Source organism: Ornithodoros turicata, chromosome 8, assembly GCF_037126465.1.
Source record: "Ornithodoros turicata isolate Travis chromosome 8, ASM3712646v1, whole genome shotgun sequence".
NCBI classification, from domain to species: Eukaryota; Metazoa; Arthropoda; class Arachnida; order Ixodida; family Argasidae; genus Ornithodoros; species Ornithodoros turicata.
This window is the reverse complement of record NC_088208.1, coordinates 29887631-29915472: the sequence shown is the minus strand read 5'-3', so window position 1 is coordinate 29915472 and position 27842 is coordinate 29887631. Positions and strand designations below refer to the sequence as shown.

Sequence of the window (27842 nt, the reverse complement as noted above, 5' to 3'; positions counted from 1 at the left end):
AAATAAAATCGCGGAACATATACGCAAATATAATGCAGACGTACCTTGAAGTTGAAGCTGAGGCTGTACTTCATGCGGATGAATTTCTGCAGATGGCTGATTGTGAGCGCGGCTGGACAGTTGAGGAATCGACGCTGTACCTCCTGCACGAGTCATGGACGGAAACCACGATTTATGTCATGCAGATGTCTCATCTACGTAATTCACTGCCATCAATGCAAATATCAAAAACATATATTCGTAAAAATCGCGAACATCTTCATCCTTTTGCGGGGCGAACGATGCCAATATCTCCACTCTTCCAGTCGAATGAACGTGCAAATGATAACTATTACGCAAAACGTGAAGTCGATTAAAAAAAAAAAAAAATAGAGAGAGAGAGAGATAATGCACTAGAAGCAGAATAGAGGATGTCTTTATGTATGCGGTATAAAGCATGAAGAGAAGCTGCTTCGTTGAACAGCCTAATCTCTAGCCCAAAAGTTTCACATCGATAGCTATCATTGTCCATTCTTTCTTTTTATGCCAAAAAATAAAGAAAATGGAAGAAGAGAGAGAGAAAAAAAAGGGGGAAAAAGAAAAGCAAGCAGAAGGAACATGCAAAGGGCCGCGGATAATCACAATTGTGTGCTCGGTCGCCCTCGCCGATCAATTTTGTGCACGATCACCGACTTGGTGGGTGTCTATGTCTTCTGCTGTCGTACATCTTTGCAGATGTGTGCCTTGCAGCGAAATGAAGCATATCAGGTGTGTCGATACGGGTTGGCTATATATGGCATACAGGGTGCGGAATAGAAAGGGGTGTTATACATACGAAAGCACTCTTTTTTACACGCTGAAAGGTGTAAAAAAAAATCACAGCACTCTTGACTATTATTGCGCATGTTGGGACTGTTAGATGGTGAATGCCTCCATCGCGTCCATCTAGTGAGCGGCGTACCAGAAAAATAATTCGGGAGGGGTCGTATGGGGGACTTTACATGGGGAAGGAGGGCTATACCCCTCGTTTCCCTGTCCCAAATGCACTACACCAAATATACGATATCAGGGGGGGGGGTTGTACCCCGGAAACTGGATCCAACCCAAGCAGCACAACATTTTGGTTCAACATTACGTTACATTATGATATTGGCCCAGAATTGCCAAAATTGGGCCAAGGTTTTGCGCTATACTGATAGGCCACGCCATATACAATAAGTAGTGTCAGTGACCGTGTCGGTGGAGACACTAAAGCGTACAGCGTACACCTTTTTTTCAGTGGCGCAGATTCAGGTCGACCTGTCGGAGAGCATTTGGGTCGCGTAGCGGGCGGCAAGAAGAAGAAGACAAAAAGAATAGTATACGCTAGAAATGACGAGACGGGACACGTCAAGGCGTGTTCGAGAGACAGCTCTACACTATGTATAGAAAAGGCTACATATATATACAATATCCCTCGAGGCGAAGGAGATTAGCCTAGCAGCGCATGCACGGTGGACTGACAGTTCAAAGTGGGTGACCGGTCCGTTCAGAGCTTTGACTTGCCGCGCTCTTTGTCTTGGTTTCGCTATAATAGGACATGCACAATAAGAAGGGATCCTATAAGAATGGATAAGAAGGGACAACAACAACAACAACAACAACAACAACAACAAAAAAAAAAAAAAAAAAAAAGCTCTCTTTCCGCTTTAGCAAAAATATCAGAATTTTGCGTTTGAATATTGGAGATTGCGCATCGTTCCGCGACAAAAAATTACGCATAATACACGATACATGTCGGCACAGTTCCCCCTGAAGTCGGCCCAGGACGCTTACTACGCCCCTTTCCCATACTCATTCCCGCTGTCCTCTCACATCTGTCCACGTCTGTACTCCGCTCATAGCCACAGTTGCTTCGCGGCGCTAACATGATACACGATAACGTTTCCGAAAACATGATACGTCAATCGCCGGATTCCGTTCGAGTGGCTGACGTTACGTTGCTGGTAGCTGATCGACTGGCAGCGATACGGAGTCGAAATCGGATGGTGCTTACGATTATCTAAAACTCAATTAATCATAATTCAATCAATCAATCTTTCATAATTAATCCCGTCATGTCGCGAATCCCCAAGCGAATTGACGGCACCACTAAAACGTTATGTAAACGTTTCTCATAGTAGTGAGTTTTAGTATATCGTACGCTGTCGGCTTTGCGTACGTAAGGGACAGAGCGATGGTTCTGCGCAATGCACAAAGCTCTCTTTATGTTCTGCGCGTGCGCAGAACCACCAACGCTATCTCATACGTACACAAAGGCGGTAGCGTACGATATACTAAAACTCACTAATATCTGGCTTGAACCTTGTCAGATTACGTATTTTCAGGCTGCATATATACCCCGTTATATTTACGCCCCGCAATGACACAAGTGCCTCGCACGAAGCACAATAATTTTGGGATCCTGTTGCTCCCATAATTTGTATCGAAACGTAGCTCCTCCGCAATGAAACATTGTTACAGCTATATAGAGCAAGCCGGGAAAATTTCTTTTCCGTGAGGTGGGGTTGATCACGGAACAGCTTGCCGTTGTCGGACACGCTTGGAAGGGCAACGTCACGACTGTCGCAGGGGGAACCACGCGTCCTGGGCCCACTTCACAGGAAACCAAGGGAAAACACCCAGACAGCAGAGCCGGCTCCCGGATTCGAACACACACACATGAGGTGCCGGGGCTAGGAGCAGAGCAAGAATCCGAACTCGCTGATCCTATATCCGCTTGTAAGCCGACCCAAAAACGGAGACTTGAAGCGTGGGTATCCCGATTTGAGAGCGCACGCGAGATTGTTGAACGAGGGCCTTCCTAGAAAGTACGGGTTGTTTCGCTTCTGCGGAAGGGACTTGGGGGGGCACATTCGTTGTTTTCTCGCGAGATTACGTCGCGAAAGAATGGCCTAAGTACTAGTAATGGCCGCGTGTGTCCAATGTGGATTAAGAACTAAGAAGTATGTAGCGCTATTTTCGTCCACAGGGAGAAACAAAGTTCGGGTCTTTCGTGCACTCAAAGAATTAAGTTCGTGAACCTCCGTTTCGAAATGCCAATTTCGTGTTTTTTTTTTTTTTTTCCGTGACTAAAAACTCCAAATGCGCACTTTCCGCGACAAATGGAATCTTAGAATCCATAACAATAACGCATTCGGTGAATCTTTTTTTAATGAAGCCTCTTTTTCATTTTTGCCGACCTGCACTTGCGCGATCCCACACAGGAATGGCCGCTAAAGCTACTTGTTTAACGATATCCGCGACCGCCAAACCGCGAAACGACACCGTTCAAAATAAAACATTTTCCCTACAAACACACGCCTCGACATTTCCGGCTGACCTATCTGTAATTCATCTCATATACTGTATGGCAGTGTTTCCCAAACTTTTGGCGGTGACGGACCCCCGGAAGCGATGAGAACCAATTCACGGACCCCCCCCCCCCCCCCCCCCCCCCCCCCCACACACACACACACACCGTCACATCCAGTGCATAACCAGCAACCTCGTCACCTGCTGCGTGCATTAGATACAGCTTCAGAAACGATTCCGGACTGGTTTCTTCTTCTTGTTTGTATGTGTATGACGCGGATAAACGTGCATTGCAGGACTTTTCTATCAGAAATTAGAAGCTGGCCGTTGAAGCATGCTTGTAGCAATTTTGGAAGTTCTGGGTGTTTGGAAATCGGGCAGCATGTACGAGCGCGTGTTTGTGGGGACGAAAATCCTCACTGAAATGTGAGAGACGGTCGCGGACCCCCACGGACACTCTCGCGGACCCACAGGGGTCCGCGGACCACACTTTGGGAAACACTGCTGTATGGTGAACGCTGCTACGTCACGGCGTATTGCTTTCCTTCATCGATACGCAAGTCTCACGCACGTTGAGCAAAATTGGTCTAAACTATTGAGCTTTCTTCCTCTTTAATAGCGCACGACGAAACCATTACCGGCGCTATTTCAGAACGCAGGGGAAAAAAAGAAAAGAGAAAGGAACTAAAACTAGACCAAGCTGAAAGCCACAACTCGAGACAGCTCGCAGTGTTCCCATGTGTGCCCTTCATCACCAGTGTGAGGAATTTCACGGGGTACGAACACAAGACGGGGGGATCTACGCGGAACGAAGGGGGTCTCCCGCTAACAGCATCACTCGGGGGACCCCCTAAATGGGTGGCAGGGATGCTTTCCACCACCAACCGACCTGATTGGTTTAGCGTCGGGCTGGCCATACGGTCTTTTTCTGCGAGACTCCACATCTTTCGCTGCCTCTTTCTATTTTTCTTTTCTTTTCTTTTTCGCATGGTTTAGCTGGCGAGGAGCGTGGGAGATTTTTCTCTTTCTTGGAATCTTCATTCGGGTGGCCGAGCAACCCTTTCTTCTTTGTCTTTTCTCGCGAAGGAGAAGCCGATAAGTATAACCCGCGGAGTTGAAGTAAATGAATAAGAAAAAAGAAAGGCGGACTCGGCAAACGGAGCTGCAGGATGAAAGGAGTTTGTTGCGGTCTATCATTCAAACGACGTTTCTCGTCCCTTCTTGTGTTGCGGGTGGGTGGGAAAGAGGGGTTTTTGCGGACCACATCAACGGGGTATTTTCTTCTTATTCTTTTATTTTTTTTTTTCAGCATCCTTAAGTAGAGTGCTTACATCAAGACAAACGGTTCGATATAGGAAAGGGAAGTCTGCCACAGAAAGAGACCGGAGATCGATTATCGCGAAGGGACCGAATTTGTTGTCGGTTGGCATCGTGCGTTACTTATAGACGTGCTCCATGGAAAAGCGATAGAAATTTCAACAGAGCTGCGATTCGTATTGGTTCCGTACAGAGGAAGTTTTAGTGGAACGGAAGCGCTTTAAAGTGAAACGATACGATAAATGCAGCTGTCAACTCAAAGCTCAGCAGTGTGATGTTATAGCCACTTGAAAGCAATAAAGCGATCGATCGGTCTTTTTCGTGCTTTCGGAACAGCTATCGTGAATACTTTCCGACCTCGCCATTGAAGTACCAAATACACACTACTCCAACGAACGAAACTGTATAGCTAAACGCAACACCTAAACAGGGAGGCAGTATGAGAATGGGGTACTGAAGATACGGTACTTCACATGCGCTCTCTTATCAATGCACCGTGACTGTGATCGTGCACACGTTACGTTTAATGAAAACCGCGAGTTACATTCAAACTACGAGAGACACTAATCTGGACCTCAATTTACGAGAAGTATACGCACAACCCGACTGGGATTGTTTACAGTCAGTAAGGCTGCGCGAATAGCTATCAACTGAATCCTGAAACGAATAATTACGCAACAAAATCAAACACACGTACATACACCATATACGCCAAATATGCATCGTGTATATATTCGTGATATATGCATATAGGATCTTCGTACGAGGCAGCACCCTATTTGTTCCGTACCCTCTTAGCGTTTTTTCTAGCTTCGGAATATACATCCTTATTTGAATATATATCCGGGTGAATACATAATCCCATATCCGCGCAGAAGAAATCGAATCGAATACTATACAGTTATTTCCGTCGGTATACTCGAAAAATCGCACACCCACACTCATACACATCACATACTCACACCCAGTTAACGTAAACCGACGACAAAACTTCTCAATTAAATAGAACATTCCATGAGCACTGACATGAGCGATCGTACAAGTCAGTTGTATATGAGGTTTGTCATCGCATGGCCCAGGAATATACGTTGGGGCTAACAGCGAGTGAACCCTAATATTGACAGAAGCAGCCTATCTATCAATATCACAATCCGCTCACCTCGTCCGTCTTCTTCTCGGTGCCGTCCTCGTCGCCGTTCGATTCCGTCGGCTGCTTCCTAAGGGGGAAAAGAACAAGACGACCGTAATTCAAGACGCGGTTCCGCGTTCTTCTGTTGGAACACCACCGTTCTGAAATACAGGGTGTTCAAAATTAAGCATTCACGAGCGCTACGCAAACACAGCGATGACAGGAAACCGGATGATAACTTTACGCGCTACTTGTGTAAGAAACAGGTGCTGCTAATTATGTAGCACCTGTTTCTTACTCAAGGAACAGAAAAATAGCATTTGCAATAGCAAAATTCGCCTATTTATAAAGTGCCAGTGAAAGCTTAATTTTGAACACCCTGTATTGCGCGTATACAGGGTGTTCAAAATTAAGCTTTTACTAGCGCTTCATAAATAGGCGAACATATGCTATTTTTCTGTTCCTTGAGTAAGAAACAGGTACTACATAATTAGCAGCACCCGTTTCTTTCACAAGTAGCGTAAAGTTATCCTCCGGTTTCCTGTAATCGCTGTGTTTGCGTAGCGCTCGTGAAAGCTTAATTTTGAACACCCTGTATACTGCGAAGGCGTTGTGAAAGTTGGTGTATTATACTTGGAGAATGGGGAAACACTGCTGCAACAGGGATCCCTCCATCGCGCATCTTTGACGCATCAAAGCATAGCGTGTTTCGTGGGAAAACATTTCATCGGGATGAACGCGCGATGAACTTTACATATATTGAACGGTATCGCACTTAGGGCCTCGTGTTTTTGCGTTTACAGGGCAAGATTTCACCAACGTCGGGTAACATTTGAACCGAGATCAACAGTTTGAATTTAACGCTGCTTCACTAAAGGGAGTTATTGTCACTGAAACATTCATTACGTCACCAGCTAACGTTGTAAAAAAGAAATGAGTGTTGACGTCAAGTTTTAGCAACCCTTGATATCGATTCAAAGTTTACCAGCGTTGGTGAAGCCGTGCCTGTCTACAGCAAAACTCAATGTGGTCATGCGGGGTACTTCGCGTTAACCAATACTGTAACACCGTTCAGCCGAGACCGAACAAGGACCAAATGCACAACACAATGCTGAACTCGCAACTTCTTACTGCACAAAGTTCTCGTCACTCTGGCTTATTCTCATCTTTATGTTCGTGTAGTAGAAAGCTGTGAGCTCAGGATTATTGTATACTGTGCATCTATAGTCTTCGTTCCTTTAATCACCAAGACAGCCATGACCGCTAAAACCCGTTTTTATCCCACTATTTGCATCGTCGTCACTTTGGGTATAGACCCGAAAAAGAGTTCATCGAAAATGCGAGACGCGCGCTTTCTTTCTTATTTACTACCCGAAAATCTGCTTTTCCAACCCGATATCACCATATTTCCCCCCTTTTTACAGCTCCTAAGATAAAACCCCGATTTTTGTCCCCGAGTTAAAAAAACAACATAAAATCCGATAACAGAAGGGTACAATGAAACCGAATTGTTGACGAGTTACCGAAGTAATTAAACACAAAAGCACGCCAATTTCCCTTCGTCTTGCACTACCACGAGACAGCGAACAGCGATTTTCCCCACTTTCCGATATAGGCTCGGCTTCTTTCGCAACTCACGCTACACAGGTCGCGCTTCACCAATACCCGTTGTGTGCGTCGTCAAGCACTCCATCACACGCGGATCTATCCTGCTGCACAAACGCCGTTCAGCGTATGCGCATGGCTGTCGTTAAATTTATCACACTCCTGAGCACGCTGACATCATCCAGATGCTCCGGGTACACCCTTGACCACGTAAAAACCGCGCGTTGATGGCACAGCGTGGTGCTGCTCGTGCGCTGGTGGTGACGCTGATTAATGAGCCAGGTAGATGCTATGCAGAAAAAAACGCAGGTGTTGCTGTCAAAGCACACGTGCACGCGGCCACCGCTTCGCCACGTGTCTGCCGCACGCGCACAGCCCTTCAAATCGATCCGCCGCCGCTCCTCCAAGTGCGAGTAGTGACGTCACTTCCGGTTCTTTCTTCCATTAGCTTTTTTTTCGTTCTTTCAAGGGTTTTCTGCGATTCCGCATTTCCTCGGTATATACCTCGATCGAGAAATTAGAGTTTTAGTATACCGTACGCTATAGCGCCTTTGCGTACGGAAGGGATAGCGTTGGTGGTTCTGCGCACGCGCAAGACACAAGCAGAGCTTTGCGCGTTGCGCAGAACCACCACGCTGTCCGTTACGTACGCAAAGGCGACAGCGTACGTTATACTAAAACTCACTATTAAGTTAACGTTCGCGATTTATCGACTATACCGTATTTTCTGGCACATAACGCGCGCGTTATACATTCGAGAGTTTTAGTGCATGGTACGCAAATGCGATAGCGTACGTAACAGATAGCGTTGCTGGTTCTGCGCAATGCGCGAAGCTCTCTTTCTGTTATGGGCGTGCGCAGAGCCATCAACGCTATCCCTTACGTACGCAAAGGCGATAGCGCACGATGTACTAAAACTATTGCAAAAAGTATAGTTATCCGAAAACGTTGTGCGGGCTATCTACCGGTGCGCATTATGTACATGGGACTTTTTCGCGGAAGAGGAGTTCTCAAGACGATGCCGTGCGACCTCTGGTCTTCGAGCTTTGGTCGTAGGCGTCGTTGTTTTAAGTGTCATGTTCGGGAAAATATGGATGGCAGACGGCAATCGCGCGAAGAGCGGACAAAATGCCTGGGACGGCTTCATGGTGTCAGTGATCGTGAACTCATTTGAGAAGGTTAGCGCTGTTGAGAAGGGGCATGAGACAGAGAGCGTGCACAGGTCGAAGTTTACTATACAGCGACAATCACCCTGTCGGACCAGACTTTGATGGTTTCAAGTAAGCATATAGCGTACGTGATGGATGTAGTAATAAGTACTCACACCCGACTTTGATTATATTGCGGACGCTATAACGGTGACGTACCGTTTACAGTTTCCGCGCAATGTTATGGCGTCGGCTTATTCACTCCTGCGGTACTCTCTAAGAAAAATAAACGAAGTAAGTTGGGGGAGTAATATTAACCTAAATTGCAATTACTTCCCCAATTTAGTCCCCCTGGCCCTGAAATTTACTCTCCAGTACTGCAAATGCTATATAGTTCATAAACTTCGCATAAACCCCCGCGTATTTAGATCCTAAAGGGACTACTGGTTGTTGCAATGCATCTAATCCCCCAAAGGATTAACGATACTCCTTTTTCCTTTGAGTGTATGTCTAATACGTGACTTTTGCGTTGCGAGACAACTATATATGGTCACATCTATATAGAGGAGCCACCGTCGTCTGTGACGTCACGAGAAGACCGGTTCGAGGTTATCTTCTGCTGTGGTGGGCAAGAAGCGGGAAAAACGCGTCGGCTGATAGGCCGATAAAGCTGATAGTGCCCCCCAGCATGCCTTGCGCGGCGGCGTTACGTAATCAATGACGTAGGGGGGCGAAGCTCGTCTATACGTCCCTCACGCGGAAGATTACACGTCTAATCAACTTACACCATGACAGGCATTCTGGTCTCATTGTCGCCGCTAGAGGAGAGTTAATTCCTCGGACTGGACGCCACTATACACTGTAAAAAAAGATCTGTAATTTTTACACACAAGTGACTGCTAACTCTGTTGCCGGCATATGTGCCGTAAAGTAGTTATTGCAAAAAAATATAAAAAAAATGTTTGGAGTGCTCACTGCACAGCTCCCATAAGCGAAAAGAGAACCACTTCCATTAAAGGTACATTAAACCACAAAAACCCAGTTCGGAACTGTGCAGTGTGCACTTCAAACAGATTTTGTGCAGCATATAAAGGTTATACGGCACATATGTGCCGGAAACAGAGTTAGCGGTCGCTTGTGCAGTAAAATTACGGATATTTTTCTTATACAGTGTAGCGGACTCTTGTATATAGTCGACGTCACCATACGGCCCGGGATGCGAAATCTCAACAAGGACCTGCACTTACCCGGTGCTGTACTCGAGCGAGAGGCTGATGTGGTCGTCCGGGCTGAAGATTACGCGTCCTTTTTCGTCCGACACACCTCGGTCTTCCAGACATTCAGTTTCAGGGTCTGCATATTGTGGAAAGCATTAAGAACTGCAAACGGTGGTTTCGCGGGTGACGTGAGGCTTACCAGCGTTTGGATGTTGCTCGTAGAACTCTCGGCGTTTTTTCATTTCTCCTGCAAGAAACAAAGAATCGCCACGTTTGACCCTCACCAAATTTACATAACACGGGATTAAAGTGTGGGAACAATGAACCTACTCTGGTAAAGACCAGGGACCATCTTGTACACAAGGTCCTGCAGTGTCTTGTCCGGCCTGCAAGAATTATCCATGCGCAATCGTTTAACACAGATATCTACGTTGGCCTTACAAAGACGGTCGTTGTGTTCGATTTGAGTATACCTTATGTAGTTGAATGGTCTGGACTTGTGGACGGGAACGTCGCAGATTGGGCAGAGTTTACTGGTGGCCAGGTAGCGTACGATACAAGCACGACAGACTGGAAAGCGATAGACAATGTTCACGCTCACCCACGACATGGATTAAAGGGCGACTGCGGACTAAATCTATACTGTCTTGATTGATTGATTGGTAAAAGAAAACTGTCTTCAGAATCCTACACCGTATTTATGTCATCGTAGTACACTTTCTCAAACTGTATTCTTCCAAAACATTGTTTATGTGACACGGAAGTACAATAAAATTAATTTATTGTTTCGAGAAGTATGACGTCATGGCATGGCGACCGAGACTCGTCAAGTTACCTTTCAGTAACTTTCAGCTCTGTTGTCCCACCACCGTAACGTGCTGAATGAAATGAAAGTAAGTTGAATTTAATTTAATTGAAGTGGTGCCCGTTCTACCCTCGCGTCTGACAACGTTGCTCCTTGAAGGGCGATTTTAGTTTCCTCACAGTTGCTGGCAGTCTTCCAACGTGCGGCGAAGAGCGGAGACGCGCGCGCTGTTGCTGGAAGACACAGCTCTCGCTGGCGTCACTTCTCGTCGTCGAGAGTCCGAAACTATGAAGTTCCGCGTCTTTTTTCTTTTCTTTCTTTCTTTTTCAGGTCGAGCGAGGTTGATTTATTACGCGAATTAAAATAAATGTAACATTTTTAGCCCGTCAAGTGGCACCTGTCAGTTCTTGTTCCGTCTATACTCACAGGAATGTAGGCATTCGACGATGGTGGTGGCGTTGACGAGGTACCCACCGCACAGGACGCAGGAGAGTACCGAGTTCAGGTCGGCCAGCTTGGCCCCCGGCATTCTCTCCCTTTCACCTGGGTTCAAGACGACGGGTCCTGCGAACAAAATACACGTGGGATTTCATCAGTTTTGCAACGAGGGCTCTCAGTCACTCTCCTGCAGCGCGTACAATTTCCATCCACTTTCTAAGGCACTGTTTCAGCGCCGACGTGCAAAAACGTGAAAGAACAGTTCGAACGTGAACAAAGCAGTGTATACTGATGCAGGAGGTATCATTTCTCCTTCTAGTTCGAACGTATTGACACTTTGCTGTCACCACCGCAGTCCTTACCAGCTACACCGAGGCGGGCTGCATGCAAAGAACAATCCGCCAGGGAGATACGTGAAGCTTATCTCATATTGAACACGGGGAAAGATAGGTTAGACGTTAGTTCTTCATCCGTACATATGTCGTCGGGTGAGATAGATTATCTACGGGAAGAACGAAGAACAACAACTGCCAGCTATCTTGAGTTGATTAGACCATAGCGGATAAATGGCAGGCTCTCATTGGCCGGCTGCGTTCTGAGCTCAAGTTTCTATTTCCTATCTGAGCCTGGAGCTAATCAATACGCAAGTGTCAGCAACATTTCCCTGAGCCTGGGAAGTTATGCAAGTAGGACAGACATAAACGGACGAGTCTTTAATGCCTCTGCTCTTTGTGCAAATCTCCCCAGGCACATGTGGAAGGTTACCAACATACCCTACACCAACTTGCTTGCATTTTGTTTTTCTTTGTTCTCCAATAAGCGGTACTCCCTTTTCAATGCGTCGTTTCATGCAGCCATTGAACCTCATTTCACGCACCCGACTTCTCTATACCCACTCCTCACGCTTCTGCCGTTTTTTTATCTTTCTTTTTTTTTCTTTCTTTTTTTTTTAACTGAGCCTTCACGCGTCATTTTGCCATTCGCCTGTCACAGGCAATATAGTAGAGAGGGAGCCTCAATTCTTCCACACATGTGTGTACACCCCGAAGCGCACGTTAACAGACACGCTTCCTTCGCAGAGCCGACCTCGGCGAATCAGAGGAATCCCTCTTCTCGGATCCACGAGGTCTATCTTTAGCCGCCAAAACCCAGAGAAATGCAGCACGAGAGACCCGCGTGGCCTTGCGCCTACCGAGACACAGAAATATACAAACACACACACACACAAAGTGGGAGAAATGTTCCTCCCGGTGTATCAAGAGAGGGGGAATGCGACAACGACGCAATTTGCCAACCTCTCCGCACTTACACTCTCCGGGTGTTTTTTGAGAGATATACCTTGTTCTTACGTGAGGACTCGGATGAGCTGTTTTTTTTTTTTTTTTTTTGCGAATGAAGCGCGTTGTCGTGTTTTGTCGAAAGGATTTCGTGTGGAATGAAAAGATGCCTTGAAGTTTTAAGCTGCTCGTAAATCGAGATGGGAAGGGAAAAAATGTGTAACATGTAAAAAAAGAAGAAAAGTAGTAAGCATAAGTCGCTGTATGCTGGGAATTAGGACCGGATATGCCCCGACAGAAAAGTTGCCGCCTGAAAGTTCACGAAAAAAGAATGCCTGAGAAAAACGAACTTTTTCTTACTTTCAATCAATCAATCAAAACATTTTATTAGGTATACCAAACACACAAACACCCTTTGCTCCTTATCCTCCATAAGTCAAAATATCAGACCAAGAAGTGCAAGGCATAACCAACAAGGATATCGTTTTGGAGAGCAGAGAATAGAGTGTTTTAGTAGACCGTACCCTATCGCCCTTGCGTACGTAAGGGATAGCGTTGATTGTTCTGCGCACGCCCAGAACAGAAAGAGATCTTCGCGCAGCGCGCAGAACAACCAACACTATCACTTCCGTATACGCCAGGGCGATGCACTAACGCTATCTAATATTTACTGTGAAGCATATCGTCATTGTTATACGAAGCGTTAACTGGAAACGACCACAATGACAGCAAGGTTGTGCCTTTGTGTATATACGTCTGTCTCTATATACGACCCATACCTCGTTGAAAGTCGAAGCAACTGTGATGGGGCTCAACAACTTTCGCGCGAAACTATCGTTTCGATTTGTGTTGTATTCTACGAAGTCGCACGAAGCAAAGAAAGACATGAAAGGTACGCGGCGTTTCAGTTCTATACAGTGGATATCACTTTGCGACAACGTGACAGGAAAAAAGAGCAGCAAGAAAGAACGAACAGCTTGTGCCGGCTGCTCGTGTACTCAAAGTAAAAGTCCGTGGGACCGTGGCCCGTAGCCCTGCGCATAGAGTTTACTGATTACACGCATAATTGGAATAATCGAGGGGAAATTAAGTGAAGAAAAGGCCAACCCCGTGCAGTAACACGACAACACCCATCACAAACTAAAATGGCTTTGATAGTCTATTGCCGCGGTGCTCTTTCGACCTTCCAACTTTCCATCACTTGTAAGCTTTGAAGTCCCCGCAGTGGGACGTAAGCAAAAATCAAAGTTCATGGGCAACACGAGAACGTCAAACAGCATTATCCCAAACATCAGACCCGAGAAGGTAACCTCCTATATTTTATTCGAATTGTTACTCTATTTATTACTATTATATAGTAGTAATTTATCTATCTCAAACGTCTTCCGCCCCGTCTCCTTCATCATCCTTTCCAACGTCTTGCATCTCACCATCATTGTGCCCAACATTCGCTTTTCCCATTGCAGGGCACTGTCGAGGTTCTTTTGCACTACCCTGAGTTCTTCGCGCAATGTCGGAACACAAGAAGCCTCACGGGTCAAAAAAGCGCTCGCTTGTGACCGCCTCATCCAACGCGTCATCTCATCCTCATCCACCATGTCATGTCATCCATCGTGTCGTTTTGTCCATCGACCTGCCTCATCTATTCATCTTCTTGTGGAAGAAAGATCCAACGAGAAAGAAGATCCACTAAGGTCACGTGACTGGCGGCGAAGGCAGATCCAATCGAGCGAGGAGATCCATGCGGCAAACCACACAGGGAAAGAACATCAGCCAGTGGATACTCTTTCTCGATGCATAATTTGTAGCATATATATGTGTCATTCGCCACGGATCCTTTTTCCTGAAATACTGATAGCGAGAAGGACAAAACAGATTCGGTGCATCCTTTCCCCTGTAACCGTCAAAAAGTCCTTGAAACAAACATCTTTTTCTGTCCTCCTCAACGTCAATATTTCCTTGCAATCGCGCTGCTTGAAGAATACACCGTGCCATGAAAATTAAGAGATAGATATATAGAGAGAAACACACTTGGACAGGTTGCATAATAAAGCGGTGAGGTGTCTGTCCTTGAACCATTGTTGCCAGACTGTATATATATAGTCAGGTGCAAAAGTGGAGAGCCTGTACAGCAGTCTCGCACCGACTATCTCCCTCTATTTTCGATGGGAGCAAAACGGGGAGGGGTACGTCGAGGGGTGGGGGGTATCGATCGTGTCCGGTCCCGACGTCCGTCAACAGCGTAACCATTATGCAAACGGAGGGGGCCCGTCCTTATCCCTCTCTCATTATTAGACCGCAGGGGATTACTCCCCACATGCGTGATGTGTACCCCCAAAAGCGCGTCTCTCTGTGTTCCCATGCCACATATTGGAAAGTTCAATGTAAACACTCCGATGTTTGCTTCCGGGATGCTTACAAAGTTGAAACATCGAATATATTATGCGAATTGACGCAGCAAAAGTGCGAATATTGACCAAAAAAATTGGTTGCATCCTTTTGCTTTCGTGTAGCCTTATATAAAGACATCGCTGGCAGTAAATATTTGGCGAAACTCTCTTAATTTAAAGCCATTTAATTTATCGTGAACTCGTTTACTTTCTTGTGCTGCTACCGTGGTGATTTGCACAGTTTTATCATACAGTAGCGAGCATAGTCTGGCGGTCACGTGGTTTTATAAAGTTGCTGACGGACCTACACGGCGGTTCGCCCTAATTAACTTCGTATATTACTAAATACCACGGAGAGTGGTTGCGAAATGAATATCGTTAAGAAATACAGAAATATCGTAAAATACATTCATGAATAAATATTAAAAAAACGAAAATGTGCGCACAAACTGGATGCTTGCTCACTACACGGTGGTCGGGCCTCAAAAAGCTATTACTTTTAAAAGTCAATGTAATTTTTAAGAAAATAAGTCACGCGGCGAAAGTAGCACCAAGTCGGATTTTCAGCGCGTCAAGTACTTACGCTCCGCGCGCTCAAGCAGCCCAATATTGGACCAATATTGGGTCAAGTTGTTGTTCTGCTTGAGGGACTTTACGCAAACGCTATAAAGCTACACCCGTCCTTATACATGACACGCCAGTAATGAAATTTAAAAAAAACACATACACACACAATTCAGCACACTGCTGAGGCCACTAATAAGCCAACCTTCGACGAAGTCTGTGAAGTCGCTCACCCGCGGCGGAAAAAAAAAAAGCGGGGTGCGACCCACTTTCTTCCGGCTATACGATAATGCGCTTAATTGCGTAGTCCGAGGAACGCCTCCCTCTCCCCGACACTTCGTGCAAGTGGAGCCTCGGCAAATGTTGACACTGCATGCGCGCAGTGTTCAATTTCATCGACTTTAATTGCGACGGCGAATCCATTACACCCTGGCATCGGACACCGCGGGGTATATACCGCGAGGGTTTCTGGCGGCGGCGGCGTCGGCGTCGCCTGCGTGTAGCCGACGAAATTGCTCATCGTATATTTAAATGCTATTCAGCGCGAACATCGGACGAGAGAGATTTACTGCGGCGAATGCGTTTACTGTAAGCGACTATTTTACTGTAAGCGGCTGGGAAAGACGTGTTCGCGGATGATAAACGACGTGCAACGCGTAAATGCTGTCGCTAAGTTCCCTTTTCTTTTTTTACTGTTACTCCTTGCCACCGTATACGATATTTTAATTAATGATGCGTTATTAAAGGAACGACGCCGAAATCAGTGCGCCCCTAGTGGCGCGCTTTTACGTGAGTGATGAAGGGCATCATGAATCGGGAAAAAGATGTATATTTATTTCGAGCACAACTTCATATATGGGCAGAGCTCAACGTGATTATATAACAGGCACGTGCACACGTTTGCGGACAAATGGACAATGTTAATTATTTCCGAGGAAAAAAATAATAAGAGAGAGAGTACTGTAAACGATGAAAGATGAAAATCACTGAAAAGGTTAGCCAGCTATAGGCCTCGAACCCACATCTTCACAGTCCTACAGCTGGCTAACCTTTTCAGTGACTTTCATCTTTCATCGTTAATTTCTTAGGCAAATTGAGGTTTTGTATGTATTTGTCCCTTCTATGCTGTTCCAGCCTCAGAACATCCGTTCTTTCAGAGTACTGTAAGTTTAGTCCTTTTTGTGAGGAGATGCATTGCCAGAACTGTTAGTCTCTTTCTGGACTAAATGCGCACACGTATACGCAAAGTTTAGAGACTATTTGCTGTGCTGAGGAGTAAACTTCAGCACAGGGGAGTAAAATGGGGAGTGATCGCATCTAAGGGACTCAAAGAGCTCCGCAATAAACTAGTTCAGAAAATCCCAGTGCTCTTTGCGCACGCGTTGCATCCTGGGCGTTTGCTGAGCGGGGGTAATCCATCACATTTTGCTTTCGCTGACCTTGACACGTCGTGGACAATGGACCGGTAGGGAAGAAATCGGAACAGTTTGGAGGCCAACCGTTTCTTTGGTATTAGTAAACTCCCACAGTTCAAAGCGACGCTAAGCACTCTGGGATTTTCTGAACTCGTCTATTGTTCCTAAATTTAGAGTTTGCACGCGTGCAGGTTTTTCTACACCAAAAACAGAACGAATATCCTATAGACGAACAACGTAAGCGAAATTATGCTATCGGAAATATTTCTAAAGTGTTGCTCTATACTCGTCTTACAGGTCCTTCTTTTCAGTTCAACTACAGTTACTGGCCTTCGAGCACACAGCGGGGCGGAGGTCATGCGCGGCGGAATATGTGCCGAGGCGCGCGTGCCAGATGATCACGTGGCCCTAATCTCGATCAGATAGCCAAAGTGGATGGGCCAATCCCCCCGCACTGTAGTTGACGGGGCCGCTGTCTGAAGGCACTGTAGACGAACAGCTCCGGGCGGTGATCATATCCCCGATATGGGCATTTTGTTAAGCCGTGCGCTGACAGCGTATTACAGGACTGCGCACGAGGTTTCATTAGCTCCGCTGCCTCGAGCGGATTTGCGTCCTAGATTAACATCAGATGATACGCAGCGGTGCCCCTGGCCGTCTCTCGTATCATGACGCTCCCGCGAGCTACTGAATAGGAAGAAGGGAAGGAGGAAGGGAATAGAAAGTGAGGAAGAAGGGAAGGAGGAAGGGAATAGGAAGTGGGGAAGAAGGGGGGGAGGAGGAGCGTATGTCTATTATTCAGCCGCCATCTTGTCGATAACCTTATCGAACTTTGTATACCACCAAAATAACTCACTTCTTTTTGCAACGAATATGCAGCCCTAATTTGTAATCCAGAAATCCATATTCCAACCTTTCATGCGTGCGTATACCGTCATCAAGTGCGACACCTATCTATGGAGGTAGTCCTTTTTAACCGGAGATTCTATCTTATACATACCGGATAACAGCGCCCCCAAGAGATGTGTGTTATCAAGTAGGGAACACACCTATATAGACCCCTTTTCACGTATTCCGACTCAATCCTGTACAACAGCGCTTCCAATAGGGGTCGCTTTCATGTGTGTCTGTGAATTACTTCCACCACCCATCATCATCATCCATGTTCATAGGCACGGGCTGTGTTGTGTTTGACAGTTTGTGTTTCGGATTGCCGCAAGTTGCAACTGCGTGAAGAAACTGACACGCCTATCTGCGGATGAGCAGAATTTCGCGGTCGTGACTGTTCGCGATGAAGTTGGCAGAGACAAGAGGAAGACAGTGAATATTCCTTGGGTCATACCCACAGGGCACAGGAAACAAACTATACAAGCCGTTTAAATATACCCCCTATCATCTCGCGCAGCTGCCTTTGAACCGACACAGCAAGACGGAATCGTGGGTCACACGAAATCACACGAAAGTATAATCTTCCTTTGGAAAACATCGTCTCGCACGCAGTCACTTTCATCGATAATTTTCGCACGTTTGCCGACGTACGCGGGCACCCGGAATTTAAACATTTTTCACGGGTGTCCTCCGAAGAGCGTACGTCTCATCAAAGTATAGGTTAGGACGAGGGCAACGCTCGAGAAGAATTTCGCATAATAATTTTATACGCACACTGTTAAATAAGGTTACTTATTATTTGGGCTTCGTGGTTACTGGACGAAGCACCTTGTCGCCTCGCGGCGAGCTTCGAAGCAAAATGTCTCTATCGCGTCACCCGGTAGGCGAACTGGAGAATATGTATACCGTTTCGGCTAACTACCATCTCCCGGCCGGTGTCCCTGAGTTGACTGTACGTCAAAAAAAAAAAAAAACTACGAACATCATCATTTTTAACTATCAGTAGAACTCGAACAGATACCTCATCCGCAAAGGCACATCGAACACCAGAATAGCGAGGCGAAAGGTTTCCCGTGACACGCCGAAACACGCAAACAAGTAACACGACCCACTTCAAATACAATCAGCAACCGTGACAGAAAAATAAAGGGAGGACTCAACGTGGAAGCGCCTTCTCGAAAGTACCAGAGTAGTGCAGAGGCCAGCGGCTGTAAATCAAAACAAACAAGGAAGCGGTTACCATCGAGAAGCCGTCAAGAAGAGGAGCCGTGTGTGTGCGGGCGCGCGCGAGCGTGGAGAGAGGAAAATTCTCCCTTTCCCAACGTCGATAAACTTGAAATGGCCGAGAGGAGAGAAGCACCATGCACGACCAAACGAGTCCCTCCACCACCACCACCGCCGCCGCCGTGTCTATTAATAAGGACAGCAGCGGCATCACCGAGTAGGTCACTTATGCGCTCTTCGCTCTGTTCTTCATTCCTGACTTCTGTTCTGACTTCCTGACTTGTGTTCTTTGATCGTTGTGTTCATGTCACAACGGGGCGCTGCTCATCCCTGTTCTTCAGGCGGATAACTTGCCATGCACACATCGCCCTCAAGACTAGTGGGATCGAACCCGACCACCGGCTGAGCAATCTGAGGGTTTCCGTTGGCTTTCTGGAGGACTTTTCAGTCGGAACATTTCGCCCTGAGTCGGCTTAGGACCCACGCTGGACCCGTATCTACTAAAGCTTTCTGCTTACCCTCATCTTTCCGCGTACACTGCTCATAGCTGGAGTTGTTTCGCGGTACTCGTACGGAATAGAACAAAACACACGAAATAATGTACGACAAGGATCCATTAATAATGCTCTAGCAGCAATGGGGTATATAGGGTGTCGCCCGTGGCAATGAAACTAATGCTAATCAGAAAAAAAGAAAAGAAAAAGAAAACAATGGATCGTTTGGCCATCAAGGCTCTTTGACAGATGCAGAACTGGCTCATCGTCCTTAACCGAGTCATATCATGTCAATATTGGTGCAGTGCATTGGTGTGTACCACCCCAAATGGACACCCATGCTGTCATGATGGTGGGAACACCTGGGTCATCCGCTAACAGCTAGCGACTCGTGAATGCAGAGCAGCAGGTTCAATTTCTTTATTACAAACATCTCTGCGTAAATCTTTCACATGCCTATCCTACTACAAACAGAAAAAAAAAGGAGGCAACTGGGTACAAATGAGGTACAGCGATCGAGCTCATCTGATACATAAATTAAAAGCGAGATAAGCCACCTCAAACGCAAAGCGATAGAGAACGCATTATGGACGGCGAAGTTACCCTGTAGGAAACTCGATAATATAGGTCGAATTCACGTGTGATTTCAAACAACGATAACAACAACAACAGATAAATTAATGATGACGAATAGGGAAATTCGCCACATGAGGTGCGGCCCACTACCACAAAATAGAATATAATTTAAAGAAAAATAAAATGCGTTACACTGTAATTTATGGACCGAATGTCAGAGTAGTACTCTCGCAGGCCTAATGGGTTAACACAGACCTCCGAAGCCACCGGAGACCACCTGCTACAAAGCTGCATACAATGGAAGGACACCCCCGATTGTACCGGGACATTTGGAAGCATGGTTAAGAATTCGCGGTGTTAGCTAATCACATTTTACTCGTAACTATTCTGTACAGCAACTGGGTATAGACATCTTGCGGCCCAGACGTAACAAAAAGCAAAGCTTTACATTCAATTTATTCAGTGACGTCACCCCTCTAGAAAGCACTAGTTTCCATGAAGACGAAATCGTGGCCAAAGTTTGCTTTCGGTTTCCGTTCGGCTCTCACATGCTGTTTAAAAGATTATTATCCACCTGATCGACCTAGGTGATATCCACCATTCACAATACGCGAACTTGTTCGCGTCTTCACAAACCCCACTCCACGCTCTGAACCAACAACTTAATAAAATATCCTGTACGATACAAGGCTCCGGCCTCTTTACAACATTCATACAGCCTCTAAACGGAGCTAATGAGTACGACATAAACACACCCGACGACGGCCGATATTCGAGAGATATGAATCAATGACGAGCTCGTACCGCCCGAGTGGTTCCGGCCCACCCCGCGCAGCCTAATTCAATCAACCTCGCACGGCCACCGCCTCGCAAGCAGCGCCGAAAGGAGCGCCAAATTAATCACGGCAGCCGGACGGACGTCCCCAGCTGGCGGAGGTGAACGCCTGTACAAACACACGTGATCCTTCATTTAGACGTTCTTAATTAACCGCTTCCGCGTAATTACCGTTTTCCCACGTAGTACTTTCGCCTGCGCTTTGTCCGCGTAAATGTAATGTATATCTCTCTCGCACTCGGCGCGCTACCTGTTCTTGTGAAACGATTAATGGTACAGCTTCGTTACGCGCAGCGGGTATTGATCCCCTTTCTCCGCTTTTTTTTTTCTTCTTCTTCTTCTTCTCTCTTTCAACTCAACTCAACTCAACTCATTGATCGCCTGGGAAACAAAACGAGTGGAAACAAAGGCGTCGAAACAATGATCGCCATGTCGTATATACCTTGTTATCAGCATGCACTTCGTTTGGGGGAGTTCTCCTAATTACCGGACGGCTGAGATACGACATTCCGCGCAGGGATTTTGCGCGGGGCTTTCATCTCAAGGGGGGTGTTGGGGGGTCCGCGGGGAAGAGTTGGGGTGGCACCCACGTATCTGCTGGCTTTTCGGCAGGATCTTTGAGAGGGAGGGGGGGGGGGGGGGTGCTCGGAACATCCGTGATTCCGCGCGAGAGAAAGGGGGTACAATATATGATTGCACCTGCATGATTGAACCGCGTGGCGCGAACGACTGACAACTTATTTCCGAACTGAAATCGGGACTGAACCTTTTGTTTTTTCGAGCTGACTTCGGTCCTATCTCGAAGAGGTCAGGTTTCTTCTGCACCGAAACCGGATGTGTCGTAAACCGAATGAATAGCAAGCAGCCAATGTGTATTCAACCGGAAGGGGAACCGTGGAAACAATCGCGTGAGCAAACAGGGGCCTCGGAACAGAGACGTACATGTGTGCAACACGCATGCAATTGTGTTTGCGGCAAAGCGATCGTGGTCTTTTTGTGCTTCACAAAAAAAAAAAAAAAAAAAGAAAAGAAAAAAATTCCGTAAAGTACCTATATCCCTGCCATACTCTACACAACGGATGCTGTAATCACTAGAGATGGGACGAATCCAGAATTTTACGAATCCGAATCCGGAAACGAATCCAAGGAAGATTCGAATCCGAACCCGGATCCGAATCCAAGGAAGATTCTGCGAATGCACGAATCTAACGAATCTCGAATCTTTCGAATCCTTTCTTTAAAAAAGAGCTTAAAAAAAAAAAAAAAAACTCTACTGAAATGTGTTTTGAAGCAGAATATGATACACTTGTTTAATGAAAAACAAATTAAATAATAGTGCAGTTTTAGGAGAAAATATACCCGTATAATTCTTCTTAAACGTAATTTATTTAACGTGTTGTTTAACGACTATACAAGAAACACACAAGTTCTCGCGTCTGAATTATTTCGATAAAACTAAGCAACTACCAAAAAACAAAACCATGTTACTTTTAAACTTGTAATGTAGCAGTTCCTGCCTGAACTCTTTCAGTCCAGAGCAATGTAAACAAAGAAACAAGAAAACACCCGTCTGTCAATGAGGCTTTCGGTGGACTCCTGAGGCGCCAATTTGAAAAAGAAACAAACAAACGTGGTTGGTGGATCCGAAAGATTTGATTCGCCGTTTGATTCGTCGGATTCCCGAATCTCGAATCCCTGCCTAGGATTCGAGGATCTGATTGGCACATCCCTAGTAATTACAAACCATGGTGGCAAAGATTCGGCCTAATTTCGGTGTCCACTAACACGTATTCCAAATCCTCGAAAGTGCACGGCTACTCAGGATACAATAGAGAGTTTCAAGTACATCGTACGCTATCACCTCTGCGTACGTAAGGAATAGCGTTGATGGCTGTGCACACGCCCCTAACAGAAAGAGAGCTTCGCGCAGTGCGCAGAGCCACCAACGCTATCCGTTACGTACGCTATCTCCTTTGCCGTACGATCTATTCAAACTCTCTTAAATTCTCACCAATCCCAACGGTATGATTCTCTTGCGGGAATCTGACGTCGCATCACCTTCCACGAACGTTATACCGACATTAGAGAGTTTTAGTGTACCGTACGCTACCGCCTTTGCGTACGTAAGGGATGGCGTTGGTGGTTGTGCGCGCGCGCAAAGCACAAAGAAGGCTTTCGCGCAGTGCGCAGAACCACCACGCTATCCCTTACGTACGCAAAGGCGATAACGTACGATACACTAAAACTCACTATTATCACCTTCCATATGCCCCTGATTTATATGGGTGAACGTTACACTATTTCCAATTTTCCATGCACGCCATAATTAAGTTCTTTTTTCACTCTACACGCTTTCGTATCGTATATACCTATATTAGATATCGCAAATTCTCTCTCGCATTGGACGATCCCTTTCGAACGGTAAAACGCGAGCGTTAACAATTCAACTCACGCGTCGCCGAAGACGTGTAAAACCTTTCCTCCGTCACGTATATCAGGTGCGCTTGAATAAACGATGTGAACGTATTTATATGGACATCCATTAGGTCCACTGCCTGCGGCAGACGAGGCTCGATGCGCTCTGCGCGCTATAAGCCGATAACCGCGCAATGCTTTCTTTTCACTCAGTGTGTGTGTGTGGGGGGGGGGGGGGAATACGAGTTCGGATAGCAGTACAAGTGACTGGCACGATGTAGAGGACAGCTTCATTCCTCAATAGCGCACATAAACGAAATGGACGAAATATTTTTTTGCGCTGACTAAGTATACGATATTTCGCTGTATCGAATGCCCAGATAAGTGACATGATGTGCGCTGTTCTTGTCCAAATGCACGAAATGTGAACTTTGAAGCGTTAATAGAGTTCTATAATAGGGTACAAAGAGTACCGGTACCCGCTGTCCAACAGCTCACCATGCTTTCGAAACACAAGAGAAAAGCAAGAGTGGAGCGAACAGCGTCGACGGCGGCATCCTGGTGTTACAATCTCGATGCCGACAATGAGACGTGGAGCACGGTCCGATATAGGCTGGCGAAGAGGGAACCTTGCAAGGTGGTTAAGTTTCACTCGCCGTTCAAGGAACCCCGGCTGCGAGCCGTTGATTTAGAAGATTCGTGCAACAGCACTTTTTTTTTAATTCGTTAGCGCCGCGAAGCAACTGTGGCTATGAGCGACGTACAGACGTGGACAAATGGAGAGAGGACAGCAGGAAGGAGTGAGGGACAGGGGGTTAGTATGCGTCCTGGGCCGACTTCAGGCTGGAACTGAACTGTGCCGACATTCGTCTGAAAATAAGTCTTCGGAAAACCCAGGGAAAAACCTGAGACAGCACAGCCGGTGACAGGATTCGAACCCGTGTCAACTCCCAATCTCGGCGTGGAAAGCGATCATCCTAACCACTATGCCACGGGAGCAGGTAGGAACAGCACTAATTTTTGGTTCTGATCCACCGTGTTGATCTCAACGCCGTTCAGCCCAGGACACATACTAATCCTCCTGTCTCTCAGTCCTTCCTGGTATCCTCTCTCCACCTTTCCACGTCTGTGCGCCGCTCCATAGCCACAGTTGCTTCGCGGCGTTAATACGGAATTTCAAAAAGAAAATCTGTTCAGCCGGGGCCGGTTTACCTTCGAACCTTCAAGGGCTCTTGCTTCGGTGAAGAAGGTTTGAGGGAACTCAAGTGTCGAGCAGCATTTCCGGGAGCGGAATTGGGTGCAAAGATTGACGCAACTGTCGGTCAGATTATCACTTGATGCGGCGCAATCGCTGCGTAAATACACGCGTTTACACCTGTATTACACCAGCTAAACGGCATCTTATCTCATCATTTTCCCGCTATCTATAGACGGGCGCGCGCGCCTTTGTGCCGGCTCTCAGACGCTTGCGGCTGTCTGCGCTCTATGTCGCGATAGGGCGAGGAGGAGGAGGAGGACGGAAGGGAAAACCGTGTCTGCGAGAAATGCCGACTGTGCGCCCCTCGACTGCTATGTACGTGTAGACGTGACTTTACATTCATTCTGCCGGCCTTGAGTGGAGCGATCAAAAAAAGAAAGAAGAAAAAAAGTTTTCCTCCGTGCACCATCACTGCTGAGTGCGTCTTATGCTGATCCTTCTTCTTCCACTTGCCTCCCATGTTTTCCCCTTTAAAGTTCCACGCACGGCCTCATCATTCAGAAATCATTGACGCATTTCTCAATTTTTCGACCTGTCGTTCAATGAAACACGGTTTTTTGCTTCTGCGTAAGCCTCCTCGATTTGGAAGAGATTCCTCCCTGCATTCACATGTGTATAGGATATTGTTTGGTGACTCGGACTGTAGAGAACGTAAAATGTACTTATTCTCTCCAAAGCTTCTCTCTTTTTAAAACGATAGCGTAGCAGTTGGGGAGAGAAGTAGTTACAATAACGAAAAGTATGCGTCTGGTTGGTACTATTGTTACATGATGGTCCTGTCTTAGTTGTTTTCTGTCCGTTGTTTTTATAGTGTTAAGGTCGCCAACAGCTAGTAGTTACAATGGCACCGAAACCAGAGCCGGCGCCCGAAGATCAGGATCGGAATGTAGTTCTATGTAAAGCTACCGCATTAAATGCAGCCAATGTTTACCCTCTTTTATCACGACAGAAGATTGAAGCGTAACGTTAATTGGGAGCAGGGACGGATACAGGTCCGAACTTTTTTTGGGGGGGGAGGGGGGAGAGGATAACCAAATTTTTAACGTAGCGCTTTGGGCAGTGGGGATGGGGCGATCGCACCCCCCTCCCCCCGGATCTGCCACTGCTTGGGAGTAGAATTGCACTTAAAGTGAGTCGGCCCATATTATAGTGTGTTCGCGCCACAGCACAACTCTTGCTACAGTGACACGTGCTCCGTGCTACAGTGTGGGTAGAAGTGCGCGTAATTAAATTTCGAGCACCGGGGGCCCTTCAACATGCGCCCAGAAACAGCCGTGTAATCTTTCTCTGTGGTACGTCCCTGTTTCTCGGTGGTCCCTCCACATCTTCCACCGTGGACAGACCAAGTGTATCGACCTTTCCAGATAGTCCCGGCTTCCTGTATTGTATATACATGGACGGCAACGTCCGTTCGCACAGGGCTTGCACTGCGGAGCAGTATCAACGCTACCTAGGCACAGAAGGCCCGCTTAGTGCCTCCTCTCACTCCTTCGTACGTGGACACACAAAGTCGGAATGTCAGCCAATCGCTGCAGACGATTTCAAATGCAGGCTTTCTTTGGCTACGAGTGGCTGCCCATGCGGCTTCTGGCGGCTGGTCTCCATAGACAGGGTCGTGATTGGCGGACTTTCAATTGCAAGTTACGTCACGTCGTTTAGGCTACCAGGCTTTGTTTCTGGGTGGTGTTGGCAGTACTCTGCGCATGAAGCCGGCTTCGCATTTGACAAACAACGATCTGCATATATTTTTTTTCCTTTCAATCCAATCCAATCCAGGACGACTGTGTTGGCCACGACCTACTAGATTATAACGACCATGTCAGGCGCACCCCTTCTATGCGCCGCATTTTTGGAAGGTAGCGGTGGCGCTTCTGATCGTCCCAGTTATTGCTTCCTCAACTTCTACAATACTTTGTACTTCAGCTTACCTTAGTATTTCTGTACAAGCGGTGGACGTTCCACAGATGTTTCATTCTGAGGTTGATTATCATCATCATTCTACGCGTTTTCATAGGGGCTATCGCTGTCGTCTGCTACGGTAGTCGTACACACGCTCCTGCGCGTTCAGAATTCAAATTTCCATCGTCCAATCATGTTGTGCCGATCAGTAGAGCCCCTGGCGGATCGTGCGGACAGGCTCCTCATAGGGTTTTCTGATTGTGACATGGTCGTTATAATCTAGTAGGTCGTGGTGTTGGCGCGTGCCTGCTTCAAAACGTGCCAACAAGAAGCCCGTAAAAATCGAACTGAATCGAGCGGCAGAGTAGTACGTACACACCTCGCTGGGTACTTGCAACGTGCTGCGGGTAACGTTGCACTCCTTGTTTCACAATCTCCGCCGACGCGCCCGTATATACGACCGACGTCAGACACTTTACCGAACTTTGTCTCCCGAACGCTTTGTATACTGTATGTGTATATTACCTATTCATGCGCAGGACGCAGGGCCCGGGAGCAAGCGCCGCGCGGCCAAATTACTCGAGACGTTCGAGAAGAAAGAAACGAAAAAATGTTTTGAAGAAAGAATAAAAAAAAAAAACTGTTTAGGAAACTCCCCCTTCGCAAGAGCGTTAGAAATAGGAGAGGCCACCGATGGAAATGGCGTGCGTGGAGGCATAAATAAGGAAACAGACGGTGGCTGGCCTCTCTAATATGCTCGGAGAGAAACCGGGTGGTGTGTGTGTGTGTATGGATATAAATCGTGCCCGCATATAACGAGAAGCTGCTCCGAGATGCATTCTTCTCTTCAGGATTTCCTCAGGATGATAACGTTTTGTAGCGATACAAATAAGCTTGCGTGAATAATGTACAATACTCGAAGAGAAATTTTCGCGACTTTTAGGCAGAACAATAAACTGCATACGGGGCTTCCGAATTTTTCGAACTGCGAGGCGAATAATTGCCCAAGCATATATCACTACACCACCTTGGAATTGGCAATACTGGTTCACTATTGGGCCAGTATTCCCGATGTCCAGCCAACATTGGGCTAATATAGTGTGCTACATGTGTGTATATATGTATTCCGTTCGAATTCCGAAATTTATTTCCCGTATATTGAATTCGAATATGTAATTTTGTATACTTGCCTATAGAACATATATACGCCCCATACTAGAGTACGCCGCATTGTATGGGATCCGTCCGCAAATAGACACATTGACATGCTCGAACGAGACTCAACCACAACACAACATTCCCTCCTTATTGTGTATCTTGTGATACGTTTAAATATTCTTTCTTTTGCCGAACAATAGAAGAGTGGAACAGGTTGCCGTCCAATATTGTGTCCATTGATTCTGTAATAGGATTTGTTAATGCCGTTCATACTCTGCTCACATAGGCCTCGTTTTGCGTATCTTGTAATATGTTTCGTCTTTTTTTTTTTTTTTACCGTCATTGCTAGTTGTTTATTGTTGTGCTTACGTTTGATTATTGTGCTGACACCTGCTTGGGCCCGAGATGCGCTCGCAGTATTGCTAAATAAACTTTAAAAAATACTTCCAACGTGAACATATTCGAATAGTTCCGATGC

General features: G+C 46.5%; 1 protein-coding gene and 1 long non-coding RNA gene across 15 annotated transcripts in view; one reads left to right on the top strand and one right to left on the bottom strand.

The window, feature by feature from the left end:
• The window catches only part of LOC135366900 (polycomb group protein Psc-like), a 203835-nt gene that overhangs the window by 5801 nt on the left and 170192 nt on the right, over nt 1-27842 (bottom strand). For 6 of the 10 annotated variants that reach the window (XM_064599882.1, XM_064599884.1, XM_064599881.1 and 3 more), the window contains 7 exons: nt 10960-11097; nt 10202-10298; nt 10059-10114; nt 9928-9975; nt 9759-9864; nt 5789-5846; nt 45-143 (listed from right to left, as the gene is read on the bottom strand). In XM_064599882.1, coding sequence (XP_064455952.1) covers nt 45-143; nt 5789-5846; nt 9759-9864; nt 9928-9975; nt 10059-10114; nt 10202-10298; nt 10960-11062 — 567 coding nt within the window. In that variant the 5' untranslated portion in view covers nt 11063-11097. Of the gene's footprint in view, nt 1-44; nt 144-5788; nt 5847-9758; nt 9865-9927; nt 9976-10058; nt 10115-10201; nt 10299-10959; nt 11098-11154; nt 11261-11333; nt 11354-24261; nt 24353-27842 lie in introns of those variants that run through there. The other 4 variants (XM_064599888.1, XM_064599890.1, XM_064599887.1 and 1 more) reach the window with 4 other exon arrangements.
• The window catches only part of LOC135366906 (uncharacterized), a 106061-nt gene that overhangs the window by 6443 nt on the left and 71776 nt on the right, over nt 1-27842 (top strand). For 3 of the 5 annotated variants that reach the window (XR_010414314.1, XR_010414311.1, XR_010414310.1), the window contains one exon: nt 13715-14309. The exons of the other annotated variants lie outside the window; for them this stretch is intronic. This is a non-coding gene — a long non-coding RNA (uncharacterized LOC135366906). Of the gene's footprint in view, nt 1-13714; nt 14310-27842 lie in introns of those variants that run through there. 5 annotated transcript variants of the gene reach the window in all.